The 14,750-nt window shown below is 34.4% G+C and overlaps 1 protein-coding gene across 1 annotated transcript in view; it reads right to left on the bottom strand.

Moving 5' to 3' along the window:
- Window positions 1-5,513: 5,513 nt before the first annotated feature.
- LOC145693221 (uncharacterized) overlaps window positions 5,514-14,750 on the bottom strand; it is an 85,039-nt gene continuing 75,802 nt past the window's right edge. Inside the window, exon 3 of the mRNA XM_081769012.1 lies at window positions 5,514-10,542. Within this exon, the coding sequence (XP_081625138.1) occupies window positions 5,687-10,542 (4,856 nt within the window). The 3' untranslated portion in view covers window positions 5,514-5,686. The remainder of the gene's footprint in view (window positions 10,543-14,750) is intronic.

The raw sequence follows: 14,750 nt of genomic DNA, 5'->3' as shown, positions 1-14,750 counted from the left end.
AGTTGTGTTTGAAAGGTGTAATATAATTGAGTTATTAATCGTGATTGTAGGAAGTTTGTTCAATTCAGTTCCGTATATATTGTAATACTACTGACTTTTGTTAAATAATATTTATAACCTTGTTTTAGAACTATGAGGGAATATACGTTTTATTCTGTAAGTAGTTTTTTGATTAAAAACCTCAAAAGATAGAGTACCAGGTTGGTGTAGGATTTGGGATTGACTTACGATTAGAACTTTTTAATTTTTAGTCTCGACACATGGTACGTAGCTTAGCTTCAGGAACGGAATGAATCCGAACCCACGCGCGGGAAGATCGAAGTAATTTTCCTTTCCAAACAATTAAAAGGATTTGAATACATTTCGGGTTTACTCGTGACAGCATATTTTTATTATCATTAATTGTAAAAGTCGGCGAGTGTTCGAAACCCCTCTTATTGTTGCACATTCCATCCTTAGTCAGAAAGAAAAGTGGTAGTGTCTTGAGGTTAGAGTGGAAGTAAATCTATATGAATTGAATTAATGTTAAAAAGAATATATTGTGTAATTTTTGTGTAGATGGCAAGCTATATGCTGTACTCAAATTTGAGGATAATTGTAAAACGTTATATACGTGTTCCACTGTATATAATTTATGTAATCATCATTCTGGAGATGTTATTATCAAAATCATGATATTTTGAGATTTCCATAGATGCTATGGATTTAAATCAAAAGTCAAAGCTCGAGTCACCCTCGTTTGTCGAAGTGGAAGAGGAGCTGTGTGCGGCCATTGGATTTTCAAGTAGAAAATGGTCGCACTTTTAATATTAAACAGGCCTCAGTCAAAGTTGGTGAATTATAAGAGCATAGTCCAATAAATGATCTGACTAGTGCATTGCACAATATTTCCCTTAACTCAGCTATAGACTTTACAACATTAAGAAAAAACTTAGAGAAAGAAAAGAAACCAATATTTTAAATTCAGTCTTGATGACTTGCAATCCTCAGAAAATGGGAACAACCTATTATGAAATGTTATTAGAACGTCAACACAGGTAGGTCAGGTAAAGAGATTACGCAATGTGTGTTCCTGTGATCGAGGAGAATCACGTGAACGCACAGCCATACAACTGCTGTGATGTTAGCCCGCAGAGATCTAGTTATGTAACTTCTGTACCTGTTGTTGAGAAAGGTCAGTGGTAGTCGTTGGAAAAAAATATATAAACTAATAAGGCAAGCAGTTGTTGAATCTTTTAACGAGCTTGTCAAAGAAATTCCATTTTGCGACGGTATTATCGAAATAAAGATGTTTAAATTTTTATTACAAATTTATGTACGAGAATGATAAAAGCAAAGATGTTTCCTTTTGAAGGCTTGTTGATCGGGTCGATGGAAAGGACTACCGAATGACTACATAAAGAATTATTCAAATTAGTGTAAGGTCATATAGATTAGAACTGTGTCAATAGTCATCTCAAATAGGCATGTGCACTGTAAGATAATTTAACTGAAAATCAAACAGACATTTTTCTTAGAGTTAGAAATTAGCGAAATAAAGATACACTACATCGAACGAATAAAGAACCATGGAGAGAGTATAGTAGAATATTTGGAAAGTGAATTTCAATGTAAATGTTCACTAGGAATCAAATATACATTTCCGTAAATTTGATTAGATGTGCTTATCCCCTCCTATGGGTAAAAAATGGTCAAAAATATAAACGTAAACAATATGTCGTACCATGAGGTAGGTTATTGACGTAATATATCTTCTTTAATGAGGTTTTATCGCGCTATGTTGTTATATGGTTGAACACAATGGTATGTATTCTCTTTTATAGAACATGGATGAGGCGCGATGGCTCAGTGGTAGAGCGTTCACCTCTGGTGCTTGGGGTCCCGGGTTCGATCCCAGCCTCCGCCAAGTGAACTTTGTGGTGGACAAACACCGTGCTCGTGGGTTTTCTCGGGGTTCTCCCGTTTCCTCCCACTTTCTTCATTCCACCATTTCACTCATCTCTCATCATCACCGTCTCCTTTAGCCTAACCGGCATAACCGTGGGACGTAAAACTTAAGATTCCATTTCATTTTCATTTTCATGGATACATTGGTGTTCCAGTCACAAAATTTGGGAGGATGCATAGAACTTCCCCTTAAATCTAGAAATTGTCAAAAAAAAAAAAATAAGACTTGGTAAATGTTCTCTAGGACACTAATATATAATTCTGTAAATTCAGGTGGTCCTGCTTAACTCTTCTAGGAGTAAACAACCACCAAATATTAGTATTGTCACATGATTAGTTGTTGATCTATCTTTTTAAATGATGCTTTACTACAATACACAATTATATGCTTAAGTATAGGGTCTATCATTTTGCTTCTTTACAAATATCTATCTATCTAGATAGATAGATACAGAAAAATATAAATATACAGGGCAAGGGGTGCAAAGGTGCACGTGCACCCCTCCTCCCCCCTTCGTTGTAAATATACACTATCCAAAATGAGAGGCTAGTAGTGAAAGTAGCAACACATTACCAAACTTTCTGCCATCATGTTTCCGTTTGGAGCTTAAAAGAAAGCAGAGCTTTGCAAAAGCAATAGTTTAAGTTGATTTTCTGAAGATTGAAGGAAAAGGATTCACCAACCAAAATAATATAGCAATTGTCAAGTAGGGAAGAAAACAGAAGGCAGGAGGAGAGAAGAACATTTTTGTCCTGCATTCCAATTGCGACCCTCTCCTTCGTTCTATGCATCAGTGTTGTCAGGGGTAAAGAATATTGTCACATGTTACTTTGAAGAGTTTAAGCATGATTGGTTATTTTGATAGTTATTGGTGCATCTCCCTCAGACAATCGTGGATCCGGCCACACACGCACACACACACACACACACACACATATATATATATATATATATATATATATATATATATATATATATATATATATATATATATATATATATATATATAATCCTAGAGAATATTTACCAAATTTTGTTTTTTTACAATTCCCAAATTTAAGCGGTGAGCGAATGTACGGTACATTTCCCAAAATTTAAGAGAAATACATCAGCGTAACTATGTCTTATGAAAAAGAGGATTGAACCTGTACTCAACCATACAACCAATTGTTGTAGTAAAATCTCATCTAAAAAGATAAATTAAGTCAATAGCCACCCATATGATAATATGAATACTAGGCAATTTTTTACCCATAGAACTGGATAAGAATGACTACCCAAATTTACAAGGTTATAAATTTGAGACCTAGAAAACGTTTACCAAACTTTGATTTATGAAAATTCCTAAATTTAAGGGATGATCCAATTTATTCTTCCTGAATATTGAAAAGTAGCATTATTGTATATACCTTTGTCTTATGAAAGAGAATTGATCCCTGTATCCACCTATATAAGCACATAGAACATTAAAGTCTAATCAAACGTGATATAATAAATCAAAAACCTCCAAATTTTGAATTTTTTAACAATTTTTTTTATCCGCAAAAGGAGATTAGCTGGACCATCCAAATTTACAGAAAAATATATTCGAGTCTTAAAGAACATTAACGAAAATTTTGTTTTTTCACAATTCCTAATTTTAAAAGTGGGCTTATGTACCCTCCCAAAAGTTACGATGAATACATCAATATATCTATGCCCTGTGAAAGAGAATAGACCTTGTACTCAAGCATAATATAATTATGTGTTATAGTAAAACATCATCAAAAACCACGTGGCAATACTACTATTTGAAAATTTTTTACCCAGGACTACCCGAATTTACAAAATTATATATAAATATCCCAGAGAATATTTACCAAGTTTCATTTTTTAACAATTTCGGAATTTAATGGATGGTTCTACGTATCCTCCCTAATTTTGAGAATGGAGCCTTGTATTCAGAAGAGAATAGAAGAGAAGAGAATAGACCCTTGTATTCAAGCATATAACAACATAACGTGATTAAGCCTCATCAAAGAAGACATAATTTATATTAGGTCAATAACCTACACGTGGTACGATGTATCGTTTTCTTTATGTTTTTGGCAATTTTTACCCATAGTAGCACGGCTAATCAAATTTACAGAAATGTATATTTGGGTAACATTTACCAAATTTCGTTTTGTTGACAATTCGCAAATTTAAGGGGTTTAACAGTCGTTAATCTTGAGAAAAAATCATGAAAGTACCCATGTTTTATGAAAGCGAATATACACCTGTACTCAACGGTGTAACCACATAACCTGTTAAAAACTCATTAAAGAAGATAAATTAGATTAGTAACCGAACAAATGGCAATACTAATACTTGACAATTTTGCAGTGGGTCCTAGAGAGCATTTATCAAATTTTATTTTTTTAATAATTCTCAAATTTAAAGGGTGGACCAATCTACCCTTCTAAAAATAAAAGGAATATATCAATATACTCATGCCTTATTTAAAAAAAGAATGGACTCCTATACTCAACTATATAGCCGTATAACGTGATAAGCCTACATCACAGAGGAAAAATTCGCTCAAAAACCTCTTAATTTTGAATTTTTGGCAATTTATACCCATGAAAGGGAATCAGATTGACCAACCAAACTTACAGTAGTATATATTAGGGTCCTAGAGAATATTTATCAATTACTGTTTTTCAACAATTCCGAAACTTAAGGAGTGGTTTTATGTACCCCTCCCATAATTTAAGAAGGATGTGTCAATGTCCCCATGTTCTATTAAAGAGAATTGACCCCTATACACTCCCATACAACCATATAATGTAATTAAACCTTATCAAAGAGGATAAAATAGTTTTAAAACCTGTATTTATGGCAATTTTTACCCATGAAGGGGAACAAGATGGACCATCGAAACTTAAATAGGTATATACCCGGTCCCATATTACCATGCCATATCTTTTAAATTTGACAATTCTCAAAATTTAAGGGAATGGTTCTCAGTCTCCTTTCCAAATTTAGAGGTTAGTCAAGGTACTTCTGACAAAATCAAGAGTGCATTGCCTCCTATGACTTCATACCACGTTATCAGGTCATGTGACGTCCCTCAGCCAATCACACAAAAGTTTGCCCAACTGGTGTCCTTACTACTGCATTCAATTGGAAATGACTATTGTAGGTTAAGAATGGTCAAAAAACATCTTTGCAATATAAGTACGGCTTGATGAGATGTCGCTGATGAAACAGCACCCTCTTTCTCATGATTCGTAAACTAAGCCACTCAAGCCTGTCTTGTAGAAAAAGTGTGCCAGTAACAACTCTTAGATAACATTTTGAATCCCATTAGCGAAGGATAGCTGTAGATATGAACAGTGGTGTACGCAAAGGTATTCCATATTTTAAACCACTCTGTCTTTTAACAAAATATTATGGAAAAATATACATTTACTATATTAAGATATATTTTAGAAAGTCCTGAAATGATATGAATTTGGGAGCTTGAACTTTCCTCTTGGTAATATTTTGTGTACATCACTGGATATGTAAACAAATTGGTGCTTCAAATGTATTACAATTTACCTAGGTACAAAAAACTTTATTTATCAAACTATATTAAAAGACTTTTACAGAAAACAAAATGTAAACTACACAATAGAATTAATGAATTCCTCATAGCAATACGCGAACATGTGTGCTAAAAATATATAACGATTATAAAATACATGATATTTACGTTAAGAAAATTGTACAGTGTCATAAACGATTCAAAACTTTTCCTTCTCCCACTCTGGTCCACTGTCTTCCTGCGTTTTCTTTAATCGGTTTGTTAATTACTTTTATGGTACAACAACTATCAGTAAAACAAAAATCTTTCTGTACTGCTGGCTTCTCAGAAAATCGTTTCATTGCACGGAGACGGCTTTTCCTCAAGTGTTCCAAATATTCCGGTGGCAAAGATGGTTTTCCAAGACAGTTTTCGTTTTTCGTTATACCCGGTTTAGCCAATAAATCAAATGCAGAACCATTAACTGAATGATTTGTTGATGGTTGGACACTATTAGTGTACCCATCTGTATTAAGCATGGTGGCAGTTTTCTTAGCAGCAGTTTCGTTCTTCTCCAAAATACTTCGCGCTAGGCTACTGTCACTTTCTCGGGTGTGCACAATTGTTTTGTAAATGCATTTATCTGTGAACAATGAACCACAAGAATTGCACGGAGCAGTTTTACGGATCGCATTCTTATCTTCATTAGAAGCATTATGTCCGTTTACAGTTGTGTGAGAACCTCTTTGGAGTTCTTCCTCTTTTGTTTTAGTATATTTATTAAACAAATTATCAATATGCTTTGTTTCCTCACTGGACATCCAACTTGGTTTCCGTGGAGTGATTTTATCTTCTACTTTGCGGTAGCAAAGATGATCGCCATTGGCACTTGAACTTCGTTCAACTTTGCAAGAATTAATATTTTTCGTATTTTTTGTGGCGAAGGAAACACGGTTTTCCTCTCTTTTTTCAATCACATTCTTTCTTTTAGGAGGGAAAAATACTGGCGGCATTTCTACACCTTTAGGAGGACCTGCCTTGAGGAGTTGCATAAGCTTTTGTCCAAAAAATGGAAAGGGCAATGATTCTTTTCTTGAATCATTGTCAATTTTAAGTTCTTTATTTGAGCAACACTGGTTGTGAGATGTGTTATCTTCTGTTACCATCGTCTCGTTTACATTACGGTGACTACAAACTCTAGATGATGTAGTGTCTTTCCTGGTATTGTTTAGGCATTCTGAAGGAGAGTTCGTATTGTTTGTATTAGTCTTATGAGATGTACTCCAGTTTTGTTGTAGATTTTCAGCTGAATGCAGGCTTGTGAACTGACACTGTTCTTTTGCTTTCACTTCTATTACATTATTTCCTTGTTCAGTTTCTTTAGATCGTTTTGCTGACATTTCCTGTTCCATCCCCATCACTACTTCATTTTCAACGTTTGTTCTGTCTCCCACATAATTTTCACTTTTATTTAGGCATTTTTGGTCAGATACCTTTGAGTTTTCAGTGGTACCGAGTCGTTCTGTGTCCAATGATTTGGACATAGCGGAATGTACATTATCCTTGTCTTTGTTTGAAATTCCATCATTTGTACCATTGCTGTTCTGATAAAATGATTCCCCATTAAACATATTATCTTGTTTTGCACTCAAACTTGTCTTGCTTATGTTAACTTCCAATTCAATCCGGTCTAATGGTCTATTGACTTTTATTAATTTCAAAGAATTTTCTTCAAGAAATTCAATCATTCTATTTACACATTTACAATTTTCCTGAAAGAAATCAAAAACTATTTTACTTAAACTCCTGTCTCCAATAAACAATGTCATAAATCTTTTATAATCGACCTGACTCTTTGAGCTTTTATCTTTCTCAAAGGATTCGGTTTCTTCAATTTTTACCATTGGAAGATAATTAGTTAATTCCTTTTGAGGGCTATTTTTATCACAATTATTGTTATGCTTTTCAAAATGTTTATTCTCTCTATCGTCTTTAGCACTACAATAATGTTTACAATATGTTTCCTTCTCATTTGAAGTATTAACACTGCTTACATAATTTTCATCTTCTCTTTTTTGGATACTATTCTCGGTATTGTTTTCTACTTGTTGGTCTGTGTAATTGTTGCTGTCAAGACAGATTGGTGTTTTTGGTATAGCCTCGCGTGTTCTAAGTGATGAACAGCCGATGTTTTTCTGCAGAACTTGTTGTTTGGTATCATGAGAGCGCATTTTATCACCACAATTATTACAAGAAGCACTTGGCATTGTTTTTTCTTCTGTACTGGGAGATTGAGTTGTACTGTCATAATTGTTGTCAGAAGCACTTTGTATTAGTTGTCCAGTCGTACAATGAGTATGTTTTTTAAAACCACAATTGTTACCAGGAGCACTTGGCACTAATTGTTTATTTACACCATGAGTATGGACTTCATTACCGTAATAGCTATTTAGCATTAATTGTTTACGAGTTACCTCACACGTATTACTTGGAAATGCTTTTGAATGAATGATCATATTGCTTGTATTACTAACTGAAGATTTTGCTACTATTTTGTTAGGAGATATCGTAAAACTTTTATCGTTTTCATCTTCAGGCTTATTATAACATGTAGTATTGTCAGGTGATTCCATAATAAAATCCATGTTAATATTATTATTCTGATAAGTAGCTTCAATTGGGTTAATAATTTTTGACCTAACTTTATAACAAGATTTCTCTACATTTCCTTTTTTAATTACATTCCTAACATTTACGTTGCATGTATTATAAACTGTTTTCTTTACTGTGTTGCTATTGGGCTTTAACATTTCCATATTGTTAGCATGATCCACTGCTGAACAAGTACCTTCTATTTTGTCAGAAGAATTTGTTGGTAATGTGCAATTACCCCAATAATCTGTACATTGTGTTTTCACATTAGATGTGCAAGTTGGCATTGTATCTTCAGTAAGAATAGAGTTTTCCGTTTCTTTATAACCGTGTGATTTTTCTTTGTAATCATTACTATCCGTATTATCTTTTATTTCTGTTTGTACCGCATTGGTATTTCCCTTGACATGTTCAACAACAGATTTGCTGTCATCGAATTCATATTTTGCACAATTCTCTTTAGTTTGATTATCTTGCATATTCATGAACTTTAAGTATACCTTTGAACTACTGCTAAAACTTTTACTCTTATTGACTCCATTTCCCTGTCCATCAGAACTGCTAATACTTTCAACATCAGAGCATGGTCTTCTAGCAAATAAATACCTTCCTTTAGGACCTCTTGTGCGAATATATGTTGGAATTTTCTTAACTGGAGCTCTATTATCAAGTTGCTGTATAATCTTGCTGTCAGCTTCCTTGAATTTGCTTTGACTTCCAGTTTCAAAAGCAACTGCAGTTGTATTCTCCTCACAGCTAATTTGGATTAGATTGTCGGTAGATGAACCACTACAAACTGTTGCATTTATATTTTGTACTTTTCCGATTGTTTCCCCATGTGTTGTTGTAACATTGTTTATAGTTTCTTTGTAAATACTTATATTTCCTTCATCCATGATTTCACATTCTTCTCTCGTTGCATCTCTCACTTTATTACCCTCAGACATTACTTTAGATGGACTATCCTCAGCAGTGGCTTCCTTCAACTCCTTTGGCCTGTTTTCTACTCCATTCCTTCTTCCGCACGAAACATTATTACAATTTACATTTAAAGCACTTACTACGTCTGCTTTCGAATGATCTCCTGTATCATGTGAATTGGAATTAGTGTAAAATTTCTCAGCATAATCTTCAACAACCTCTGGTTTTTCTTTAAATGACTGATTTTGTACATCTATAAATTGCTTTCCTATGCTTTTTCTTTCCAAAATCTCTGCTAGGAAAATTTCACCATTTGTATTCATTTCCTCATTACTAAAATTTTCTTGAAACTTTTCGTTAAAAACATTTGTACTGTTCTTGTCATCAGTTTCATATGAATTTTCCTTATCGTTACAGCTTCTTTCCTTATTATTGTCTAGAGTAGATCCATTGTTTTCGTTATTAATTTGTTGTAACGAGACCTCTGAAAGATTTTGCACACTATCTACATAATTTGCAGATGTCATTACATTACTCGTAGCTTCCAATGATTTAATGTTATTTATTTCTGTGTACTTTTGGTCAATACTGAGTGTTTCTTGACAAGGGTCACACTGCAAACATTTGAAAGTATTATTACAACTCACAAGTTGCATCTTCTGCTCAATGTTCTTCATAACAGTAATGGTGTCTTCACCATCTTCATCATCCTCTCCTTCATCTTCAACATCTCCATCATTTATATCTTCTTCATGAATACTTTCTTCATCTGTGGTGTAACCATCTAGCGATGAATCGTTCCCGCTATCTACTTCAGACTCCTCAAAGCTCGACAAGTCATTCAGTGAGGGCACTTCTTCTTCATCCCACTTAAGAGTGACTGCCCCCAGTTGAGGAACATTTTGGTTTAATTGTTGCTTTTCCTCTAATATAAGTTTCTCTGATTTTGTTTTTCTTCGATTTTTGAAAACAGATTTCACATCTTTTATAAAATTTTCTTCGTCACTGTTACTATTTTCACTGTCGTTATTGTTAAGTATGTCCCGTTTGTTAAATTCCGCACTTAGTTTCTCTCTGTATACTTTCGTTGGTTTCTCAGAATTTATATTTGAACAATCGCCACTAGCTTTCAGGTTTTCTGCTTCTCCTGTGGTTTCTCTATTAGCTATTGATGGGTACGATTTATGTACCGCTAGTCTCCTTCGAGATAGAATTTTCTTCTCAAGAAATTTCCAGTGCCAGAAATTAAGAATATCCAGTGCCATCCCTTCCTCCAAGGAACTTTTATTAGGTTTATTCATTGTATACCAAGATGGGATATTTCTATCGGAAAATAAATCACTTCCGCTGAGAGCCTGTCGTGTAGCAAAGCCATCTGTCTCAAGACCATTCAGCAATTTACGTTCATCGACTAAAAGATTTCTTGATGATTTATCTGTAGTCTCTACCATTGTAGAGTAGTGACCAGTAGAAACACCACAATGCAACACATCTACAAAAGATATTTTTTTAAAAAATTAGTAAATATTTAAACCTCACATGTTAACATTTAAAATAATAATCAAAACGTCTGTGTATATATGTGAGTGTGTGGGTGGGTGCTTGTCAGTTGTCACAAGTCAAATTACATTTTTTAAAACTTTCTGATTTAATTTAATTCATAAATGTTATCGTATAATAGTTAATTCCTTAGATGTTCACCTGAGTCACTTAGACTTGGATATATAGGGAAGAGCCGGACAGGAAGTTAAAATTTGATCAATTTCTATAAATCTGTAATATTTGTCAAGCATCGAATATTTTCGAAACAAAACACAATATGTTAATCTTACTTGCACAGGGATTAATTTGGTCAATGATATTTACCATTTCATTTTTGAGTAGTACCTGATGTGGCTGCATTCCTATATATGTAAGTTTGCCATATTTTGTCTCGTTTCTAAAATGTTTGTGGTGAGCGTTAAATGAAAATCTTGTGTGTTCATAATTATATTACAAAATATGTCAATATATAAACATTACATTGTCTCAAAACTAGAAAAGCAAGTTCTTGTGAAAATGAGCCAAGCTAATGTGTACTTTATACACTATATCCTAGAAGGTAATAAACAAAACTTGCATTAATCTTTAGCGGAAGGTTTACCCGTGTATCACAATATCAATTCCCGTATAGTACGCACACACTGTCAGTTACGTATGATAAACGTTGCAATCTTTGAGAATCATAATGTTACTGAAATATGATTAGATGTAGCCTATACTATACAAAAGAGTTAGGCTTCAACAACCTGAGGAAATGCGATTCAGTACCGTCATTTCAGATTTTGCTTCGGGGGAGACTTTCACTACAAGTAGTTTCACGTTTTTCGTTAGTATATTATTATACAGGGTCCGGCAGAAAAACCTGGTGGTGTTTCAAATTGAGACTGTAACAAGACTGATTATTTTACACATGGCCTTTTATTTCATAATTGATCTGCAACTCAAAGCGTTTTGCTCATAATAATTAGTTACGAAATATACCGCACTTATCCTTTGAAAATTACATTTGTGCATTTATTAGTTGTTTTCTCATGTCTGAGAGCCATATTCACGACTAGCGTAACTGAAAACTTTGTTCTTCCTTTTCTTTCTTTTCCTCAGGCCAATTCTGCGTAGGTAGGATTGTTGACGTTGACCGTTGAGCAAACTCTTTCTGACATTTTAGTCGCCAAGGAGTGTTAGTGCGTTGGTCAGCAGAACATCAAACATTCATCTTGGAGATGTTTGAAAAAAGCAATTGTCAATTATTTTTACTTAGCTTGGATTTTGCCGGCAATTCAACATTCATCACAATCACAGTGTTCCAAGCCGCAATACCATAGTATTTTTGAGTTAGAAAATCCAGGAAATAGCTTGAATCGCAAAGAAGATACCTTAGGGAAATCAGTGTATCGTTCGGACTCTAGAGAATATTGAACATGTGTGTCGCTCTGTTCTGCAAAATCCATGATGATCTGTAGTAAAGCATGCTAGTACCTAAGGAACTCCTGACCAATCCACACACAGAATATTTCATATGGACCTTAATTTCATCCCATAACAAACGGGTGTAGTTAAATTTACATCACAGTTGCACCATTCTATCTTAACGTAATTTCCAGTGATAGTTATTTCACTTTGCACACACAACTGTATTGATTTTTAAAAATTGGTTTACGTAGGTTACGAACATAACTGAGCAAGCGTTAGCGAGCGAAGGAGTTTAGAACTCCGCAGAGCTCGTTTAATTCTATCTTTGCCCCCTTGATGATACCACGTGACATAATGTCACGCTTGGGTGATGCAACTTCGATCTAAATCTAACCTTACCCTATACAGACTTGTGGTGCAACAATTGAGTGCCGAGGATAAGAGAAATCACACTATATGTTACAATGGCATTTGGAATATTTTTACTGGGAAAATAATTTGAAAGATGTAATTTTCCAAAAATAAGAAGAATTTGTTTCATACCTGAATGTTGTAAACAAAATATTCTACTGAGTTATAATTCAATTTGAAAATTTGAAAGAAATAGTCATTCTAGTCACAACTTCAATTTGAAAATCATCAGTTTCTTCTACCGGACCCTGAACTATTGATATATATACATATACATATATATATATATATATATATATATATATATATATATATATATATATATATATATATATATATATATATATATGCTATCCAGAATTTTCGGGACTGGTGCTGCCATCTGGAAAGTAGTAGTAGTAGAGCTTTGAACCGATAGGTGGCAAGACTAGCATGTCTGATGAGTGAGTCAGCACAGTTTCATGCAGCTGGGTTGATGTGTTGAGTTATCACAGTGCTTTTCATGATACTCTGTGTGTATATGGCAATTTTACGATGGATCAGAGAATAGAACAGTGCGTGTGTATCAAATTCTGTGCGAATCTCGGGAAAAGTGCTACGGAGAGCTTTGCAATGATTCAACAAGTGTTTGGGGAACACATCATGAGCCGTACGCGTGTGTTTGAGTGGTATGCTCGATTCAGGGCCGGCCGTACAGACATCGAAGACGATGCCCATACTGGAAGGCCCGTTAGCCGCACAACGCCAGACATTGTTGCCAAACTTCAACAATTGGTTCGTGAGTATCGACGTTGAACCATTCACGACCTTGCTGATGAAGTGGGAATTGGTTATGGGACATGCCAACGAATCTTGACTGTTGAATTGGACATGCATCGTGTCGAATCAAAATTTGTGCCAAGGATCTTGACTGCTGATCGGAAGGCACAGCGTGTGGCAGTTTGCACGGAACTTCGTCAGACCGCATCTGTTGATCCAATCTTCTTGTCAGGGGTTATCACCTGCGACGAGAGCTGAAAAGCAAGTTGAAAGGCCGTCGGTTCGACACACTTGAGAGGATTCAATAAGCATCGCTGCTAGTGCTAAACACCCTCAAAGAACAGGACTTTCAGGATACGTTTGTTGAAGTTTGGCAACAATGTTTGCCAAACTTCAATGGCGCTCTTATTTCCCCCTCTAGAGAACCAAATGATTCTCCTGATGTGATCATATTTGATTCTAGCAAGTTTTGGATTCTATGTATTTAACAAATTTCTAAGATTCTGTAGCTGCAGCTTTGACATTGTAGTTGACTAAAACTTTATAGCAATATTAGTCACGTTTTAGGCAATGACTCAAGTAAGTTTGCCGGAAATGACTCGAGCAAAAAAAAAAACGTAAAATAGTATGAAGTTTGACTGTTAAGATATCAGATATCTTGTTAAGAATATAAATATAAAATAAATGTCTTTTATTCACCAGTTTGAATATTCACTGAAGACGCAACAGGAACACTAGTCTTCTGAGCACGTTTTCTAAGCTTAGTCCTAGATTGTTTCTGTTGAAAACAATTTCATGTTCAATATGAATTTCTTAGAAATTCACGTGAGAAATTTCTTTTGTTTTGCTTCTCGTACAACAAGATTACAAAAGACTTCCCGTCTTTTGCTTCTGTTCATCACTACGGTATGTTTTCGGTTTCTTTTCTTTTCTTTTTTTTTAAATCTCGAGTGGTGTCTTTGATATCACATGGGCCTATACTGCTTCCTGACATTGTGTTGTTTTCCACAAAATATATACTACCCACATACTAATATCTGCATTATAAACAAATAAGTTTCGAAGTTTTCAAATGTTCTTTTCCCGTGAACGTATTTGAGTAACGAAGGGATTTCAAGAATCGTGCTTTGCTTAGATGATATTAATGCTCAAGGCTGCCTTATGACTCTTGCAGGTTTTAGGGCGCAAGTTTACTTGGCGAGATTATTTGGCTTAGAAAATTTTTCATTGAAAATGATACAATCAAACTGGAAAATAGTAAATTTGGAACGAAATGGTAAATTTTACGGCAGAATTGTAAATTTTGGGGAAGAATGGTAAATTTCGAAAAGGGAAATAGTAAATTTGGAAGATTGCGGCCAAGGGGATTTCGAAAAGGGAAATAGTAAATTTAGGAGATTGGGAAGAATAGGGTACTCTGCTCATGACTAAATAATAAGTATTCTGTCTTTAGGGTAGGAAATTTGTGCTCGATTCCAGTTAGATTCCACTATAAATAGTATTAATATATGTTAATAGAAAGTTAAATTCCAAACAAATAGCTATATTTTAGAGCCTCTTTCCGATTTTATTTTTTAA

Source organism: Thermobia domestica, chromosome 8 (assembly GCF_964235325.1).
Source record: "Thermobia domestica chromosome 8, izTheDome1.hap1.1, whole genome shotgun sequence".
Lineage (NCBI taxonomy): Eukaryota > Metazoa > Arthropoda > Insecta > Zygentoma > Lepismatidae > Thermobia > Thermobia domestica.
Note: the sequence above shows the minus strand (reverse complement) of the source record. Positions and strands in the feature narration are given on the sequence as shown.